The sequence below is a fragment of the Helicoverpa armigera genome, chromosome 7, assembly GCF_030705265.1.
Source record: "Helicoverpa armigera isolate CAAS_96S chromosome 7, ASM3070526v1, whole genome shotgun sequence".
Taxonomy (NCBI): Eukaryota; Metazoa; Arthropoda; class Insecta; order Lepidoptera; family Noctuidae; genus Helicoverpa; species Helicoverpa armigera.
This window is the reverse complement of record NC_087126.1, coordinates 7,171,044-7,190,263: the sequence shown is the minus strand read 5'-3', so window position 1 is coordinate 7,190,263 and position 19,220 is coordinate 7,171,044. Positions and strand designations below refer to the sequence as shown.

Sequence of the window (19,220 nt, the reverse complement as noted above, 5' to 3'; positions counted from 1 at the left end):
GAACACTTATCTACCTACTATACCAAAACTTTTATTATTATCTTACAAAGTTCCTAATATGTCTACAAAAGAACTTATATCAAAGAAAGACGTACTTACTTATTTTTTCCGTATATTCCTAACATATGTATAGGCCCGAAGGACATAAATAAGTAAGTTTAGTAACTTGCTAAAGCAGGGATAGGTACTACAAAGAGTGAATATATTTCGTTTGATCATTCATACAAATTGGCACATGTGTCTTTCCTAGAAAATGGGATTTCAGATAGGACATATACTGGTACATTTACATAATATAATCCTAGAAATTCAGCTAACATATCTAGGCTGCAGAATAATTACATATATGTAATTTCGGGTCATGGAGTTTGTAAATAAAACAGTTGCTCTGAAGAAATATTTTCATCGTTAACACGCCGTAAAAACATTAACTACTATATGCCACAATCCTATGGTTTTTTCAACACTGACTCACATAATCCTATCTTATAATATAGAAAAGCATTTTTTACATAAAAAGATTGTCGCCTAATCTGAACAAACCATAAGGAAAAAACATTTCCTTTCGCTTACCCTTTATGGAACTTTCTAAACCCCTGAGGGAGGATAATATAGTAAGTTTTGCTTTTGGTTAACCCCCGGGATACCATCATGCATCGAAAAGCTACGGTTACTCAATCGGATTAAATATTTGATATCAAAGTAAATATGAAATCTGGGACCAAAAACAGATTACTGTTAACTTCTTGCGTATTCAGCCATTCAATATAGTAGCTGTGGTGGAAGAAATAATGACATTCCCACTACATTTTTGGTCTCGTGACCTTTGGAGCAAATGGATGTCATGGAATTTAATAAAGTTTATTGAAATCTGTTTTCTTATTTATTTTTGTCTACATCTTGTTTGATGAGAACGATATAAACATACACATAATTGCCTATAAATATGAACTATAAAATAGAGGGTGTATTGTTTTTTATTTTTATTTTTTTTTAAATAAAAATTAATATACATTTTCCACACACGGTTGGTTAGCCCCATGCTAAGTTATTAATTAACTTGTGTTATGGGTGCTTATACAACTGATAAACTACATATAGCTACATATATACATATTTAAATACATATTATAACACCCAGACCACGGCCACCAAGCATGCTCATCACACACAAATGTCGACCAAACCAGGAATTGAACCCGGGACCTCAGGTTCGGCAGTCCGGCATGGTGACCATTGCGCCATCGAGGTCGTCAAAAAAATAATTTTGAACAGTGCTCCAAGAACTGCATCCCTATTTAAAATGAAAGAAACATAATTTTTTACATAGCTTTTAAAAAGCTCGCTACTTTCCACCCTTTTAGTTTACACAGTAATACAGTTTTCCGCTTACACGCTGCTGAAAGACACACATCCTTAATAATGGGGTCACGTTCGTACCGTGAATAATAGAAAAGGTTAGCACTAAGAGCTCACTCATTATTTACTACCTGTTTAGTTAAGTGACGGCAAAGGGAATAGGGTAACTAAAGTTGATCACTTACTTCGTTAAGCCTGTAGATTATGAAGGTTTTATATTTAGATACTTTTGACTTGGTTTGCACAGTTTCATTTATAGTTTGTTGAAGGATTTTTAAATTTAATAGTCGTGGTGGTAGGGCAAAGAACCAACCTCTCCAGTATGAGGGCGCGGGTTCGATTCCAGGTCAGGCAAGTACCAATGCAACTTTTCTAAGTTTGTATGTACTTTCTAAGTATATCTTAGACATCAATGACTGGCTGTCATTGAACATCCTTGGCAGTCATTACGGGTAGTCGAAAGCCAGTAAGTCTGAGACCAATCTAATCAAGGAGTATCGGGTTGCCCGGGTAACTGGGTTGAGGAGGTCAGATAGGCAGTCGCTCGAGAGATGAGACGAAGGATTTTTAAGTATATCTGCAAACTTTTAAAACTAAAGTGTGTCCAGAATAGGTAATGAATCTATGAGCTAATTAAGGAATCTAAAAAAAATCTGTGCCTGAATATGGGACTATGAACCGAAAGTAAAATATATTCGTTGAAAAACTGTAAGTAACTCACTAATTTATTTGATTTCGCAATTATTTTTCAAGTTCCCAGTAATGAGCAAAGTTTTAACTTTCTACAACAGTATTAGGTTTCTTGAAGAAAGTTGAACTGTGTTAAACATAGTTATTGTCTATAAATAATCGCTTCGATAGAGCTTTGAATATAGTTCCAAACTTAGTGCCTTTATGAATACAGATACACATTTGTATACATTGTCCATTATCGTAACATTTGAGGTGGCATTTAAACTATTACAATGAAAACTTCATAGACAACATAAACAATACCTATTTTATGCTCATGGATGGGCAATCTAGCAAAACATAATTGATTTATATGTAATACCTTTAATACCTTTTTATGCCATGTTTTAAGCAAACAAATATCTTAATCTAAGTATTCTTATAGAATATGGCCAGTTAGGTAACTCCACATTCCCACAGTGCATACAGCCTTAATTTTGTATACAACAAAACAAAAGTTTAATATAACTTTAGGGACACAGACATGACTTAACAAGCGCCGTAGCACCGTAGCATCGTAGCAACATCTCGTAGCTGCATTTTGTAGCACAATAACTTTAATAAATGTCTACGAAGCTACAACGGTATTTCAAAGGTTGAATGTCGTTGCACTAATTTTTATACATAGCTTTTAGGTCGCGGTACTGTTTTTCATGTCAAACCAGCTTCCCTACACACATTCAAGGGTTTATTTTAGGGATTATTTTTTGTGTGAAATCTGATTTTTTTATGATGTAGTGCTAATGTCAGCTAGTGACAAAAATGCTTTAACTTAAGTACAACCACGGGAGAAGCACTGCACGATATCTTGAAAGCCACAGTAGGCGCTGTAATAAGTTGTTATAGTAGTAGTGTTGTATGTAGTAAGTTGGGAAAGTCATAGAAAAGCATAGAAATCACACAGCCTTTTTTTTTGCACACAAAATAATCCGGTACATCATAACGCTTGTGTTGACTGTAACCGAATGTTTCAAAACAAAATAAAATGCTCGATGTTGACTGTAATCCCGTTTGGGGACTGCGAAGAGATTGGCTCGGTTTGCCTCATGAAAAAATATTGAAAGTTTATGTCCACAACCATGTTAGAGCTGAGCTGCGTTTAAATAATAAAGGCTCTGTGGGCTTTCGGTATTATGTTGGATACGTTTGTGCAGATTTCGGCTTTCTGCATTTGTTCACCTGGGAAATTTTGCTACTAAACGAGCGGTTGTATGTGATGATTTGTTTGGTTTATGAATGGGAATGAACAGTTAAAGAGTGCCCATTCTAAATAGTTTTTATTTGACTTCGGTGTGTGTATGAACAAGTGTTTATCAACATTTATGTGTGTATCACTTAAATAGGTTATCCTGTCTAGGTTACCTGTGTAGGATTAAAGACGATAAAGGTATGCTTTTTTGGAAAGTCCATCACTAGAGACGTGATAGCTGGTCAGTAAATAACCCGTTAAAAAAATGTATGTATTTTGTTACTCAAATTACTGTACCGTAATAAACATTGAAAAAGCTGCAAAATGAAATCTAAGAAAAATTAAGTTAGCGAAAGTTTTGTTAGTCTTGGGCGGTATCCAAAACGGCTATAATTGAGAATAAACTTTAAGTAAGAGTTTTATTTTCCTCGATACAAAAAACAGTTGTAAAAAATATAGCCAGGAACTGTAGTCTGCAGATATATTTTATTCAAGATAGACAATATTATTGGTAAGTTTATATATATATTCTCACTTTTCCGAAATTCTGAAGTTTTATATAACTTAAATACAAACATACACTTGAAAAATACGCTTTAGCAGATTATTTCGAATTACATATATTTAAATTTTAACACCCGCATCCACGAGCCGTGTCTCCCGTAACCACGATACAATGTACGTTACCGAAAATGTCGTTCCATTTCAGGTGGCTGCCATAATGAACGGGAAATTAAAGAAAAACAGAGTGAAATTACTTATTTTAGTTGTTCTCATGCTAGCTTAATAATGAGTTTAAACTGGAAGACGAAAATAGCTGCGTTGATAAATATTGCGGACTAATTAATGACAACAATTTTGTGTAGAGTTTATTTGCGAATATCTTACCTTACTACATTATAGCGACAGAGTTCTGGTCTTTAAAGTCTACTTGTATCAGGCAGAGAATAAGTTAGACTTACTACAAGTAGCAACAATAGCTAGGCATATTTTTCAAAGAAAACCGTGTTTTTCTTTGATATTTAAGTGTTCCCAACGTATCGATCACGTCCTTATCACCAAATGATATTTGCTCACGACCGAGTCAATGGGAAAGTTAAACCCACTAAGAACCCGGAAAAAGATTGCAGAAAATGATACATCGAAAGCCCATGACTCCGATTCTCGATATAACTTTTAATCGATAGTAGGTATAATCGGCAAAGAGGATGATAAGCGAAAACATTATTGTTTTTGGTAACTTATTCGATCCTTTGGGTTTTTGGCAGGCAGCACTTATTTGATTAAATGAAGAATTGTTTGTGAGTTAGCTACATTTTGTTTGAACGTTTGTTATTTCTTCGAAGGAAAATTCTATTTGTTTTTACATGAGATTAGAGTCTGTGTTAGGTACTTTGTGACACAGAGGCCGTATTGTTCTACTTATAAAGCGTTTAATCTGGCAGATGTTTCAATTTGCGATAATGATACTTCTTTGCCCTTGTCACTTTTGTAAATGCTTGAACATTTTTTTATTTTATATTCTTTGATATTGTAGATAATGGTTGGTACAAGACTGCCAAGGGCAAGCATGTTTTTTATAAAAAAAAAATTAAATCGACTTCCCAAAACACTAAAAAGCAAAAAAAAAACTAACTTTAGGTGCATCGGCCTAGAATTCGGTGTCTAATGGATGTTACTTAGTTAATTTTGCCACCGACTTCTAGGCCGATGCACCTAAAGTTAGTTTTTTTTTTTGCTTTTTAGTGTTTTGGGAAGTCGGTTTAATTTTTTTGTAAAAAAGTTTTTTATTTAAAGCTTTTCAGTGATACGTATAGTTGTCACTATCCATACAAGTGGGAAGTTCTCATCAATACAAAGAATATAAGTCCAAATACGAGGTATTTTACATATTCAGTTGTCGAGTTCCCTCGACTTTCTCTGGTCTCCATCATCAGGTCAGCTTCAAACCTTCACTGTTGCAAAGGTCTTGTCAATACAAATAATTTAAGCCCAAACACGAGGTAGTTTACATATTCAGTTGTCGAATTCCCTCGACCCTCTCTGGTTTCCATCATCAGATCAGCTCCAAATCTTCACTGTTGAATAGTGCTTTTAGGCGTACACCTGAGTATCAAGTTTTTACCCTATGTATGCCTACAACTTTCGAAGGTTGCCCTCGATTTCTCAGGGTTTCCATCATCAGATCCTGACCTGATGACTATGGGACCAACTGGCAGCTATTCCGAGTCGAACAAAAAAAGAATCACGTAAATCGGTCCATAAACCTCGGAGTAATCGATGTACATACATAGAAAAAAAAAAAAAAACATACCGGCCGAATTGATAACCTCCTCCTTTTTGGGAAGTCGGTTAATTAGAACACATAGAAGATTTTAATATTAATAACCTTTTGAGTTTTAAAGTATTTCGTCGATATAAGTAGGTTGACAGTTCAAAGATTCTTGTATTTCCCCAAATATGAGAAGAAAAAGACAGTATTTCTCTCTCCCTTTGTTAATTAACGTCTCGGTAACTTCCTTTAATTATATCCTCTTCGTGTTCCTGTAATCTTCATCGTCGGTCGTCCCAAAGATCTTATCAGTAAATTGGTGCTTCTTACTACCGTGTCACTTAATTTATTTTTATAAAACAAACTTCAACTGCCTGTCTTTTATAAATTGTAGGCTTATAATCTTGTACATTCTGTTCGATTGCTCCATAGTTTGCGCCCTCAGGTTTGGGATAAAAGTCGAACATTTTGCATGAAATGAAAAATAAAATATTCAAGCACATGCGAACCCGATGAGAAAAAGGTTTTTCCTTCATTTCTTTTATCTACACGTATTTAAATGCTGTATTACTTGAACTTAAAAAAAACACAACATATTTTGCTATTAGATGTCAGTCAAAGATTACATTATAATATTATTTACGTATACATTATTAATAAGCATTCATTGGTAAAAAACCTACTGTAAACTTCGTAACGCATTAAAGTGCCTTTTATTAATATGTAAAAGCAAATTTTCTGCACTAACGAATTTAATTCATTAATCAAAATATTTATAGAAATGTACATTATTCCTTTTGATTTCCCAGTTATTAATTTTATTTTGTGGCTATAACAACCATATTTCGGTTCAGATACCGTTTCCGCAAAGACCAAATATTTAACATCACCATTTCAAAATATCTCGATAAATTGTACTGAGGTTTTAAATCAAACAATGGATGTAAGTACATGAACCTTTAATTAATGATAAATCGTACCAATACAACTAAAAGGTTAATTATAATTAATGCTGGCAACAAACGAAATTAACATCCGTGAGCCGAAAATAGTTTCGAGCTCATTATTGAAGCTTATTATCTGATATTGAATCAAAACATCGGCCCACTCATCTCCAGCCAATATATTTCTTTGTGAATTTCCTCATTGTTTCTAACAATGGGAAACTAATAACAGACAGGCTTCCTGTACAACGTAATCAAAAAAGAAATGAATGGAGCGACTTATTATAACAAACTACATATGTATGTATTTATTCGGGGAACAATAAGTCAGTGAGTAAAACGCGTCATGTCAGAAACATCATGTATTCTTACAACGGACACTTAATTTGTAGGACATTTGTAAAGGATTTTCCCTAACGCTCTCTCGAGACAAAAACACGATTTCATTTGTATTGTTGTTAATTGTTAGGTAGTTTTGTCACCGCGATCTTACATAGGAAATTGTGAAGACAAAGTATAGTATATTTGATAGATTTGAATATTATTAACAAAGCTGCTTAAAAATATTTTGTAAAAAAAAATGGTGAATAAAAAATTAAGCTTCTTTTAAGCTGAAAAAGTACACACATTTACCTATAAAGGTTCTTTACCTAAGGTTCTTTGGGTCAATGCTATATTAAGTAAATTATCTATGTTCTATGTAAGTACATCAGTTAAAAGTGGTCATTTATCAAACGGTTGATTTATGAGCTAGTAAAAACATTCTGCAACATTATCTCTGTAAACAGTAGATATAAATCTCCAAAACGGATAGTATTTTAAGGTTTAATTATTATTCTACTTTTAATTATGTGAGAACAAACCTTAATTTACGTTATGATGAAGCTCAATTTCAGACAGATTCCAAGTTAATCTTTATTTTCAGATTAATATCTATTTTTTAATGAAGATTGATTCTCTTACGTCAATTACAATTAAGACTTAAGTTCTTCTAGAAGCGGATTAAGTCTGTTCATTCAAAAATTCGAGTAAGACTACGTTGTATAGACATAGATATTTAAAAAAAAGTATTAGGTACAAATAGTCGCAAGTCGCACTGACTTTTGCTTGCGAAACCTTTTCAGTGTACATTTTACCTGCGTGGGTTTGTGAAATGTATTTTTTGTGGCAAAACACAACATTCCAACCTGTATCGCTTTTCCATATTTATAAACTTGCTGGGTAGCACCGGCCAGCGGTTGAAAAAAAAAAACTTTTAAAATCTGTGTTTTTGTCGTTCTACCCATTCCAATTGCTGGATACACAAAATAAAAACAAAAACAAGCAATGAAGTTTTCTCTCAGCTCTTCTCTTTCCCCAATTCAACTGTTCAGAAATTTGTTGCGACTTTAATCTGGCAAGTAATTAGAAGGGGGAAAAGTATTCTAACATTCCTTTAGAAGCCGGTTAAGTTAAATGGGAGTCGGTAGATACCCCAGCCCGGCCTTTTTTGCGTCGGTGTTTCTATTCCATATTCAAATCTGTTTTTTTAAACAAAAGCTAATCTACTTATTTAATGTGTACACGCTGTTTTGGATACCTTTAAGTCTTCCTTACATAAACGTGTTTTAAGAAAATATTTAAAGATGCCACCAGGGTTTTATTCATCACATTGGATGTATTTCTTCAACCTTGACCAAAAAAGTCAATTCTAATATAAACGGGAACGGAACGGGCTTTTATTCCTAAAGCTATGATTTCAACTATATTTAAATAAGTCAAATAACTTTATTAATCAACCCTAAAACTCAAGTTGTTCCTTCAAGAATTAAAACAACATCCCAAAGTTTTGTTTTTTACGATCGTTGAGACCTTTCACCTAAAAGCATTATATTACTATCCGGAATGGCTAAGTACATTTTCGGGCAAGTAAAGTACTCAATAACTTTGTAATGGCTGGCTGAACATTCGTGACGTACCCGGTATAACAGCTGCGTAAGACATAAAAGAAGTAAAAATTAAAAAGTAACATTCGGGAGTCGGTCGGTGGTCGAGCAATAAATTAAAAAATAAATGAAAGAAAATTATTTGTCGTAAGTCTTGCTCGATCATTCGAGGGTTTGGGAAAGAAAGAAAATTCGTTTATGAATTTCCGTAGTTTCGATTAATTTAATAATTTTGTTAGAACCTAAATGTAACATTCGGTTCTACCTAAATGAAATAGCTTGCTAAGGGGCTAACCGATTGTGTGTGAAGGTGACGCGATAATAGAAATCACTTTCTATTAAATAGAGGGCTATTGGTAGAAAAATGGAGGTAACAATTTCGTAGAAGCAAAACTGCATTGCGAAAACAATTTAAATTACTAAAACGTCATCGGTAGGTCTTCTAATTAATTTTCTCCGAATGGTAAAGTCCAACTCAATATTTGAGTAGCGTAATTAATTTATGTCGTAATGCGGTTTAAAACATTAATATATAAAATGCTGTACATGGTGACAATAAAATATATCGAGACTTAGAAAAACTTGGTAGCATTTTTCTATAGTATTAATAGTACATAATTAATTATTATAGTGGATACTTACTTACAGCCAATTTCTTCATCAAAAGTAAAAGCCAAAGTAATGTCATAAAGTAAAATTAACGTTCAAATTCGTTTTTACAAGGCTAAGTAACAACAAAACGAATAGATAAAACGAATTTGACCATTACTTTTACTTTATGACATTACTTTGGCTTTAACTATTGATGAAGAAATTGGCTGTTAATCAGTAACAGGTATAGTCAGCCTATAATAAGCTTCTAAATCAATCACAAAATTACCAAGCTTGCTTGTCTACTCTATAAAAAATTAAAAGCTCTACGTGGCTAAATTTTTGCCCTGAATTCTTAACTTGGTTACCAACAAACCTGAGTTCCGAAGCCTGGTAATAGGCATTCATTTCATAGCACTAGAAATTTCCAAGACTCAATTATTTGCAGTAACTCTTATGTGAAATATATTTCCCATTTACTTGGTATAAATACGTCGTTGACATAGTTTTATAGAGCTGTGACTCTGTGACCTGAATTTGGATTATTTTAGTTCACAAATAGATACTTAGACTTCTTTTATTTTTTCTTTATAGGCTTTCAAGAAATAATCTTTAGGCTCTGTGTAGTCACTGATACGGAACCTTTTGATACTTAGGCATTATAGAACAGCGAAGAATTTCTTTAGAAAAAAATCATTTGATTTATTTGTTGTTTGGAGTATGAATCTGAATCTGAATGTAAGAGTACTATTTTCTGACTTGCTTATCAATAAATAATGATAGTGCTAAAACGTGATTAATTATCTTGAAAAATGTGATTTTAAGTTATCGTTTCCAACAATCTTTTTCGAGAAAAGGAAATGCTAATGTCTAGATGTAGTAATTTGATTTACATCTACAGGAAAATTGTTCAGCATTTTTTCGTGGTGAATCTGATTCACGTAATTCTTTTAGGTCGCGTGACAAACCGTGATTCAGGTTATATTTGTAGTATTCTTAAGGTTCCGTTGAAATGGAAATCTCATTATTTGAGTTCTTTTGTCTATGTGACTGTGTTTGAAAATCGCCTTTTCTGTAGCCTCCAGGAGTTGTTTTTTGCAGAATTATTCATAGTAGGATTTTTGTTTTCTTTCCTATTAACTATTGTCGTATTTGGTATTTGTTATTATAGACAGTATATTTTTTATGTGATAGGTAACCAAAGTATCCAAATATATCTATGTAAAGTTTAGCTGTTATATGTGTAGGTAACAGCTGTCTGAAATGATTAGTAAATCTAGACAAACTAATTATTTGCGAACATAGTATGATTTTTATAAAACACAAATCTTCTTCTCTCTAATAAGTAGCACAAATAATGCCTCAAATACATATTTTTAATACATGTATCTTGTAAAAGATGTTATCTTTAACTACACAGGTATGTTGGTAGTCACTAGGGTCTTTTTGTACGGGTACGTTTTCAAAAACGGTACATGGTAAACAAAATATTTGTACACCCAGATAGTTGTAGCCAATGCACATGATATTGTTGTTTGTAAACCTTCTGTGTAGAAAATATTTTAATTTAGCTTCTGGAATTCACCAAGTGATAACGAGACAAAAAAGGCTTCTAACTAAAAGTAAATATATTGCATTATTTTAAACGTGCTTGTATAAATATAAACTTTTGCAAGTCCGACTACATGCAACTGCAAAGTCGCCACCGTTTCGAAGTTAAAAAAAAAAATCTTCTGAAGACTTAATGAAACCGTGAGCAGAACCCGCGAAATATAAGAAAAACTTTCTTTTACTAAAAGCAGTATTTTCTCCGGCGACTTGATAAGTGCAAATTGCTTCAAACGACTTAAATAAACTACGGTAAGGTAATTGAGACTAATTACGCCATTATGTAAGTTTTGACATAATAGCTCGGCCTAACTTTTATAGCGCATGTTGAATTGAAAATTTACAACTGTGTTAGCGTAATTTTCTAAGGCGTTTTAGTTTTTTGCTCGAACATAATTGGGTATAACAATTTATGTGGAATAAATGTGTTATTTTAAGGAAAACGGAATTGTTTGTTTGGCATTTGGATCCATGGGAACAAGGCTGTGGAGATTAAGGAAAAAGTGAATAAATCTATCTGCTGTGTGTCAGCCGTACATCATTTGGTTACAACTATTCTTTATTCCGCTCCCAGGGGAGGTTTCGCCAATTGACAATAGCATTTGCCTAGATATATTCGACTCTCTTTGTCTACTATCTGAAAAAACACTGACTACAATGCCTTATTCTATTTTTCTTGGAAACTTCACGTAAAATGTTAGGCCTTTCTCTTTTTTATTTGTATTTATTTTGTCTCAAAGCAACAACACATATCGTTACTCTGAATTTCAATATTTTACTATATTTTACTTTATCTACGAAATAGTATTTTTTCCTTGAAATGAGTTTCGTATTGAGTTATTCATGCATGACGTGAAACAAGAGCCCAGCTGACAATTTTCGCCAGCAAGCCGTTCAATTTTATATCATAAAAGCTTGCTACTAGGTTTCGGTATTTCCGTGTAAAATATTAACGAGGCTGCCCCAACAAAGTGTGTCATGTAGGTAGCTTAAGAACAAACTTGCTAGAAGTTGCGCACTCACCTTGAATTCCTGTAGACCGCACTGTTGGCGACATCCCTCACAAAGAACTTATAAACCAAAAACTTCCGCCAACTCCATACAAACTAAAATAAGCTCAAATCTTTTGTTGGCCAGCGGATTTATTATTTCCATTGTAGTCCGCCACTTTTGTTTGAAAATAAAGCTCATTAGGAACAATATGATAAACGGAATAGAATTTCAAGCAGTTGATATCAGATTATTGACCGTTACGCAGCGTGTCCCAACTTCGGATTGCCATTCCAACTTTGATAATGGAATGTCGCTGCGGAACCATTGTATCTATGCTATTGTTTGACTTTTGAATTAAATTGTTCGCTGCCGAATGTAAACTGTGGTATGTGCTCATTAGATGGTCTTGTGTTTTATGATGACATTAATTATGACGTAAAATTGTGGCGTTACTGAAAAATTAGACGAATAAATGATTATGACCAATAAAACATGAATTATAAAACATTATTTTATCAACGCAAACTGAGAGCTTGATTTCCATTTTGGTGCAAACATACCGAAAGTCAAAATTATGGTTTGTGCCAACAACGAATTAATACTGAATTAGAAAATTACGCCTATGTCAAATACCAGATTAATTGATTGTAAACTGTTTTGATTACTATTTCCCGGAATATTTGGCCGCAACATTTGCAAACTGAATATCGGACATCGCTTAGCGTGCCAGACTAGACACAAAGTTATCGGCACTAAATCTGACACTAAAGTAGAATTCAAAACAAGAGCGAGCGAACTATCGCGGCTGAAACTATTTGTGTCACCCCTACACGTTGTAACACATCCCTCCTGAAACATATAGACACGTAACATACGTATATGGATAGGTATTATCATATACGTTACGTACATGACATATACAGGAAGTGTTGGGACGCAATCTCGTTGAAGGCTTCGGAAGTTCATTATGTACGCCTCAACTATACCGCCGACCACGGGACGCTTTTATAATTAAAATTAAGTATGACATTTTTAACTTATGCGGAGAATTTTTACCCTTCATTTTTTTCAGGCTTACCAAACTATTCAGAACGGTCCAATTCCAGTATCAAGAACCTAATTTCTTAAAGCAAAATTACCCGCCGTAATCATTCAATTATCGCCGCCCGAAGAAATCTTTAACAAAATAATTAGGCGGGCTTATTAACATTTTCTTTCGGGGCCATGACACCGAACTTGTTAACACGAAACTCGCTGATTAAACAAGGAGAGCCGCAGGGATTTGAATAAATCGTTTGATAATACAAATTCCTATTGATTGGACCTCTGTTCGGGCACAAAACAATTTTAAAGTTCGCCGTTTCGCTGACCGCAATCAGAAGAATGGAGTTGAGAACTTCACGGCTGTCGGTCCCTGGTAACCTCGTGGAACTTCCTCTTATCAGCGTATTCGCAGTTCCTTCGAGATAAATGAGATTCTCTCTTGTTCTTTAATCGCTTTGTCGCTATGTGTGCCGAGATTTATTCTCAAAGCGACCATCAAAATCATAATTTAGGTTATTTCCTTAGATGTACAGAGGAAATGAGAACGCTTTGTGGTATATCTGCCAGAAAAATGCTTATTGTATTTAGCGGGAGATAATTCTTTATTGTTCGTGACCCCGATTAGGTAGTGTCATTTATTGCACGGGTTGCCATCATTGCTCTTACTAGTTTATTGACCCAGATATTTTAATTTAGGTCAGCTTGATTCTATAATTAGTTGCTGGGAAGGGTAGTAAGCATGTGGGTGCCACGCTAATCGCTTTTCATGAATATTTTCATATAAGATTTATCCCAAAATATATGCTTTAAAAAATATATACATTTTACAATGACAGTAGCATTGCAAGCTTTCATTCCACAAACTAGGTATTATCTTTTATTTTTTCCGTTTAGCCAAAAACAATTGAATAGTTTTACATTCAGATACCAGGGAAGACTAGTTCCATATGAGAGCTATTGTATTTTAGTAACAAAGGGGCTTTAAAACAATGTAGGTAGCTTCAGAGTCAAATATTTCGTAGACATTGTTTTTCGAGAGTGGTCTCAATGTATTACGTACACATAATTTAATTTTTAAATAATAGGTCATGCTTTTATAATAAAAATGATTGACGACCCATTAATATGATGAAGATTTAAATTATTTTCCTTAAAGAATAATTTGAAGCAATTATAATTATAAGTAACTATGTTTTAATACTCTGTCTATATTCTGGCCAATATTCTGACTTCCAAATATTCGCCAGCCATTATCTAATGTAGGTACATAGAATATTACTTACTGATGGAACGTTCTAGATCCTACGGCATATAAATGATGAATAGGCTGCGCATAAGTCATTAGGAAACTGATATCTATAGGTAGGTACCCACTAACATATTGCTTTGTTCCTCACAGAATATAATTATAGGAAATTAATTACCTTGTAATATTTGAATAAACTCTTCAGTACGTAAGAAGTGTAACATCAACTGACATTTCTCCTTGATAAATCAAAGCGTATTTAGTGATCATGAAACAAACATGATGCAAATAAAGACTACTTTTCAGTTACCTATTGATAGAAATACCATGAAAATGGATATTTGCTTTGATTTTTAATGGAACAAAACCATTTATTTCAATTATATTAACCTTGTTTCTGAAATACCATAGTTTGTTTTTTACTTTACAAACGCAAATTGCCCTATGGGTACTATAAAAGAGAATTATTAATTTTACTGTCAAGTACCCCCAGGCTATCCATTCCACAAGAAATAAAAATTAACAAAAACTTTTTTATCTTTACAGATAAAGTGAAACTTCGGTAATTACTTGGAAAACGCGAGTGGTAGTGCGTAACGACAATTCGGTGTTTCTTCAATACGCCCGGACAAGACTGCAGTACCGATGAGGTATGATTGCATATTGTATACTAATATAAATTGGGTATACTGCAATATACAGATTGTATAGGTACGAAATATATCAAAAATGGTGAAAGGTTCTTTTAACGTATGGACAGACATGTGTTGCTGGGGAGTTTGTGGCGCCACTTCTTCTCAGCAAAAACACATAGGAAGTGGTGAAGGGTGGGCGTTTTGGGGCTTGTCTTTTGTAAATTTAGATATATTTAGGTTATTTTAAGAACACGGTTGTTTGCCTGTATAAATGGTTATGTAAATATTTAACTTGTAACTTTTTTTCGTATAGGTATCGATTTTTCCTAACCATAATGTTATAATAATTGTTGGCATCCCAAGTAATAAATAATTGAAGTGGTAAGCCGTGTATGAATAAATATTTTTTGATTGTAGGCTTGCGAATCATGAGTGCTTGGTGCTGCATCGCGATCATGATGTCTGCTATCAGCACCAGTGTTCTGTCGCCGGCACCGCAAAAGACTGAGGCTAAGGAGGCATACGGTAACTATACATACTTTAATTTTACGCATGCAACAAAGTGTGTGCTAAGTATGAATGTAGATGGATGGAGAGGAAGAGGAAGACCTAAGAAAAGATGGATGGATTGCCTGAAAGACGATATGAATAGGAAGGGATTGAGTGTCTGTATGACGAGTGACAGGGGAAAATAGAAGAGAATGACATATTGCGCCGACCCCAAGTAAAATTGGGAACAGGGCAGGAGAAAGAAGAAGAAGAAGAATTTTACTTATGGCCGATTCTTCAATCAGTCAACTTTTATCTGGGGAATAAATATGGCGGTCTGAAATATTTTTAATACAAAAGCTGTCAAAACGTCAAACACATTTGTCAGAAAAGTGGTCTGGCGATTGAAAAATCCGCCCCTAAAAAACAAATTACCCCATAATATTATTATAGTGAAGATTGGGTTGTTATCAGTCAAGTCGTTTATCGTATTACAATAAATCCTTCCGACGTACAGCCCCATTTAGATATTTCATCCAGCTATCTAATGAAACGATGTCGATACAAAAGCATTATCTACATGGTATTATAACCCGTTAGTTTTGAAGAGCATGCTAAAAATGTACCTACTTTAATTTACCTACACGTAGAGACATTAAATGGTGTAAGCGGGCAATTTCTGTTATATTAGTACTTTAAATAGCTGGCCCTTGTGTTTACTCTACAAGGATAATTATAATGTTGGCGTTATAATAGTTTAGGTAATTAATTAAATAGCGTTAATAAAATTCTTCAACCAAAATCTCTGCGCTGTTTTACACAGAGGTCAAACCATTTGGCGTGTTAGTCAATTCACATTACCGTCACTAATAAGTATAAACAGTCCATACCCATACACGTCAAACAAACATTGTAATAAAACAAGCATTATTATAGCCCAAATAAACAAAATGCTTAGTTAAGCACCCAGCAATACTGAAGAAATTTAAATAATGGGCATCAACGCGGCAGTAACGACCTCCAGTTGTTTTCGTTCTGATTAAATACGCTCATTTCTCATTTGACTCGTAAGAATAATGGACTCAGTTCACGGAATAAATATTTGATTTTAATAATTCAGAAAGTTAATATACAACAACAATGGAAGTTCGGAATAGTTGTTGGCGATTATTGAATATTTTGAATACCTATCTAAAATTTTTTTTCAGGATTGTTTTTGTGATTTTTGCAATTATGAATACTTATAAGATGTTCTCTCCAATTATGTTATTAAAATTACCTTCAGTATTGTTGATTGGACTCATAAGTATAAATTAATAGTGATAGTGTAAATCTCATTTATGAAAGGTTACACAAAAAAAAAGCGACAAAAAAAACAGTTTTTCATAAAAAATAAACATCTTTGATACTTTTGATTACTTTTCTACTTTCTAATTGCTTTTTAATAAGAACAAGTATCAAGTGGTTTTTTCTTTTGAAACACAGTGTTTACAAATATTTTTTTTATTGCAGCTCTTTTCAGGTGCCACCTTTTATAAGTCAGACTCTTTACAGGCTTCTGTGTAGAAGATAGCCTGTTTTTATTTCACAAGAATTTTCTAACAGACTGTAAAGAATTCACAGGAACCTTTGTATGTTTCTTAGAGATCGTCTCTTGGCTTTGTCACTACCTAAGTAACACAATTGTATCCATAGTCTTTCCACTATGAACGGCTCTGAACTGTGTGGATAGAAGTAAAGCTTGCTACAATCTACACAAAGTTATCTACAGCTTGCCTTTCGGCCATTGGTTTCTATTGTATCTCTGTAAACTTTTCCTTGCTGCTAGCCTTTTTAAATATTTCACCTTGTTGCATTTCTATGTTTTATACTAGATAAGCCCAAGTCTCGGGGTTGCGAAAGTAAAATAACAAATATTAAATGTACATTTTGAAAGTATCGGTTTCATGGATTGGCAAACCAATGTATTTGAGTGTACCTACCTAACCTTAAAGTAGGCACGTATGGAAATCTATGAAAGATCTTATTTGCAAGAGATTATTTGCATCAACCATATTTCGCCTTATTGTAAACATTTCTTTACGTTAAAGGAAAACTTGTTGCCACATTATGTTATTCTTTACTTAACTATAATCACATTAAAACCCAAACAAATGCTAAGCTGTTGGTAGCCACACAATAATCCTGTTACGTCGTATACTTCCAACTTATAATGCTAAGCTTAAACAGAAGCCTTATTTGTAACTAAGAGCATTACTAGTAGTTCTATGAACTTACTTATTATAATTTACATCATACCATTGTGTTCTACACCTAAGTATTTCTTTGTTTTCGTAACAAACAGCCCTATTGTGCGTGTTTTGTTTACCTTTACCTATGTAAATTGGATATGTGATATTATATGTACGTCAATTTATTTCTTGCTGCCTATTTGAGACGCGTCGTTACGAAATATTTCAAAGGCGACAATTTATACGTCTCGAAACATTTTTTTCCTCGAAACTTTTTAAGGATATGGAACACTAGACTAGTTGTTTTCCTGCGGTTTCACCCGCGTCCCGTGGGAACTACTGCCCGTATCGGTCTAAAATATAACCATTACCATACATTACTCGGGAAGAGTGTAGCTTTCTAACAGTGAAATTATTTTTCAAATCGGTTCATTCGTTTCGGAGCCTTTACCGTGAAACAAAAAAAAATCCTCTTTATTATGTTGCTATAGATTTATACTTTCACAGATCGCCACTACTGGTACACTCAAGCGCAGGAAACGTTGCAGAAACGACTTCAGTACGCAGCTGATAAGAAACCTGTTGCAAAGTGAGTATAAAATAACATATTCCTAGTTACTTACAGTATATTACGAAAAGACATACATTTCGTAATTTTTTTTTTTTAAGTTTTCGTACTTTCCTACTAAAAGTGTTTTCGTAGAGTTCAGATTAGTTAAGGAGGCGCAGATCAAGTTACATATTTACAAAGTAACTAAACAAAATATTGGATTTTTTCGCTTACTTTGCAAAATTGAGATTCCAAACGCACCATATAACCTACATGGTTATTTACCAGTATTTTGGCGTAACATGTCGGTTGTGCAACATGACCGAGATTTGCACAAAAGCAATACTTACGCGGGAAACCCGGTCAAGTTCCTATGTGGGCCACATCGGACTTATAGTTTCTAAATAGAAATTGTAACTTTGTGAAAAACTGTTTTCGTAAAATCAGCATAAAAATGTGTTCAATGCTTTTTGAATGAAAACTTGTTGGTACCAGCGGATACTTTTCCGGCTGAAGAGTTGCAAAATTTGAAAAATAACAGCGCAGTCACACTAGCGGATTTTCTTTAATTCAATACTTTCAGTCGCTGTTTGCAAGATATTTCTTCCAGTAGGAACATAGGCAAGGCACACGACACTTTCCGTATGTACTGAGGTGCTCGGAAAATCCACTATTGTGAAAGCGTTCCAAATGGCGCTGCTCAAGGAAAACTCCTTAAGATTTGGAGAGCGTAATATGATATTGTTTCTATTAAGACCAAGTAATAATAAAATTAACTTAGTAGTGGTCAGGCGGGACTGTCCACGACAGTACTATTTCATAATTACTCCATAGAAGCTAGAAATGAGTACAAGGCGTATTCCATTTTCTTAACCTTCATATGTTTATTTTCTCTAGCTTTTGTCCCTTGGGGCAATATACCAACTATTACACTTGTTTTGTTTATGTTAACAAACACTGGGCCCAAGCTATGATTCGTAGGCCCACACAATACATTACAAACAACATATCCAGTACAAATATTAGGAATCTTGTTGTACTAGTAAATTGAATGTTATATTCACATTGATGAATTGTGAAAACAAAGCTTCGTATATTGCAATACTGGAAATTATAATATGTTGTAGGAAACTGAATATTTATTCGGATATTAGTGTTAATAATTGTATTTGCTCCAAAATGATAGTTGAAATTTTATTAGTGTGGCTTTAATAAATTAGACAAAATTTAATTTATTCCCGTAAGTATTTGTGTATATTTTTTGGTTTCACAAAATATTATGCTATAATAATGTTTGAACAAAATACTAAATAAGTACCTACCACATTTATTTTCATGGGTTCGAGAATATATGTACATAGTACGGACATTCTTTGAAGATAGATTAGTTTCAGTACCATCAAGAATTCCGA

The 19,220-nt window shown here is 33.7% G+C and overlaps 1 protein-coding gene across 2 annotated transcripts in view; it reads left to right on the top strand.

Annotated features, from left to right (window-relative positions):
- LOC110377502 (alkaline phosphatase) overlaps window positions 1–19,220 on the top strand; it is an 89,520-nt gene that overhangs the window by 52,779 nt on the left and 17,521 nt on the right. For both annotated transcript variants that reach the window (XM_021336428.3, XM_021336427.3), the window contains exons 3-5: window positions 14,450–14,553; window positions 14,956–15,063; window positions 17,766–17,847. In XM_021336428.3, the coding sequence (XP_021192103.3) occupies window positions 14,967–15,063; window positions 17,766–17,847 (179 nt within the window). In that variant the 5' untranslated portion in view covers window positions 14,450–14,553; window positions 14,956–14,966. The remainder of the gene's footprint in view (window positions 1–14,449; window positions 14,554–14,955; window positions 15,064–17,765; window positions 17,848–19,220) is intronic.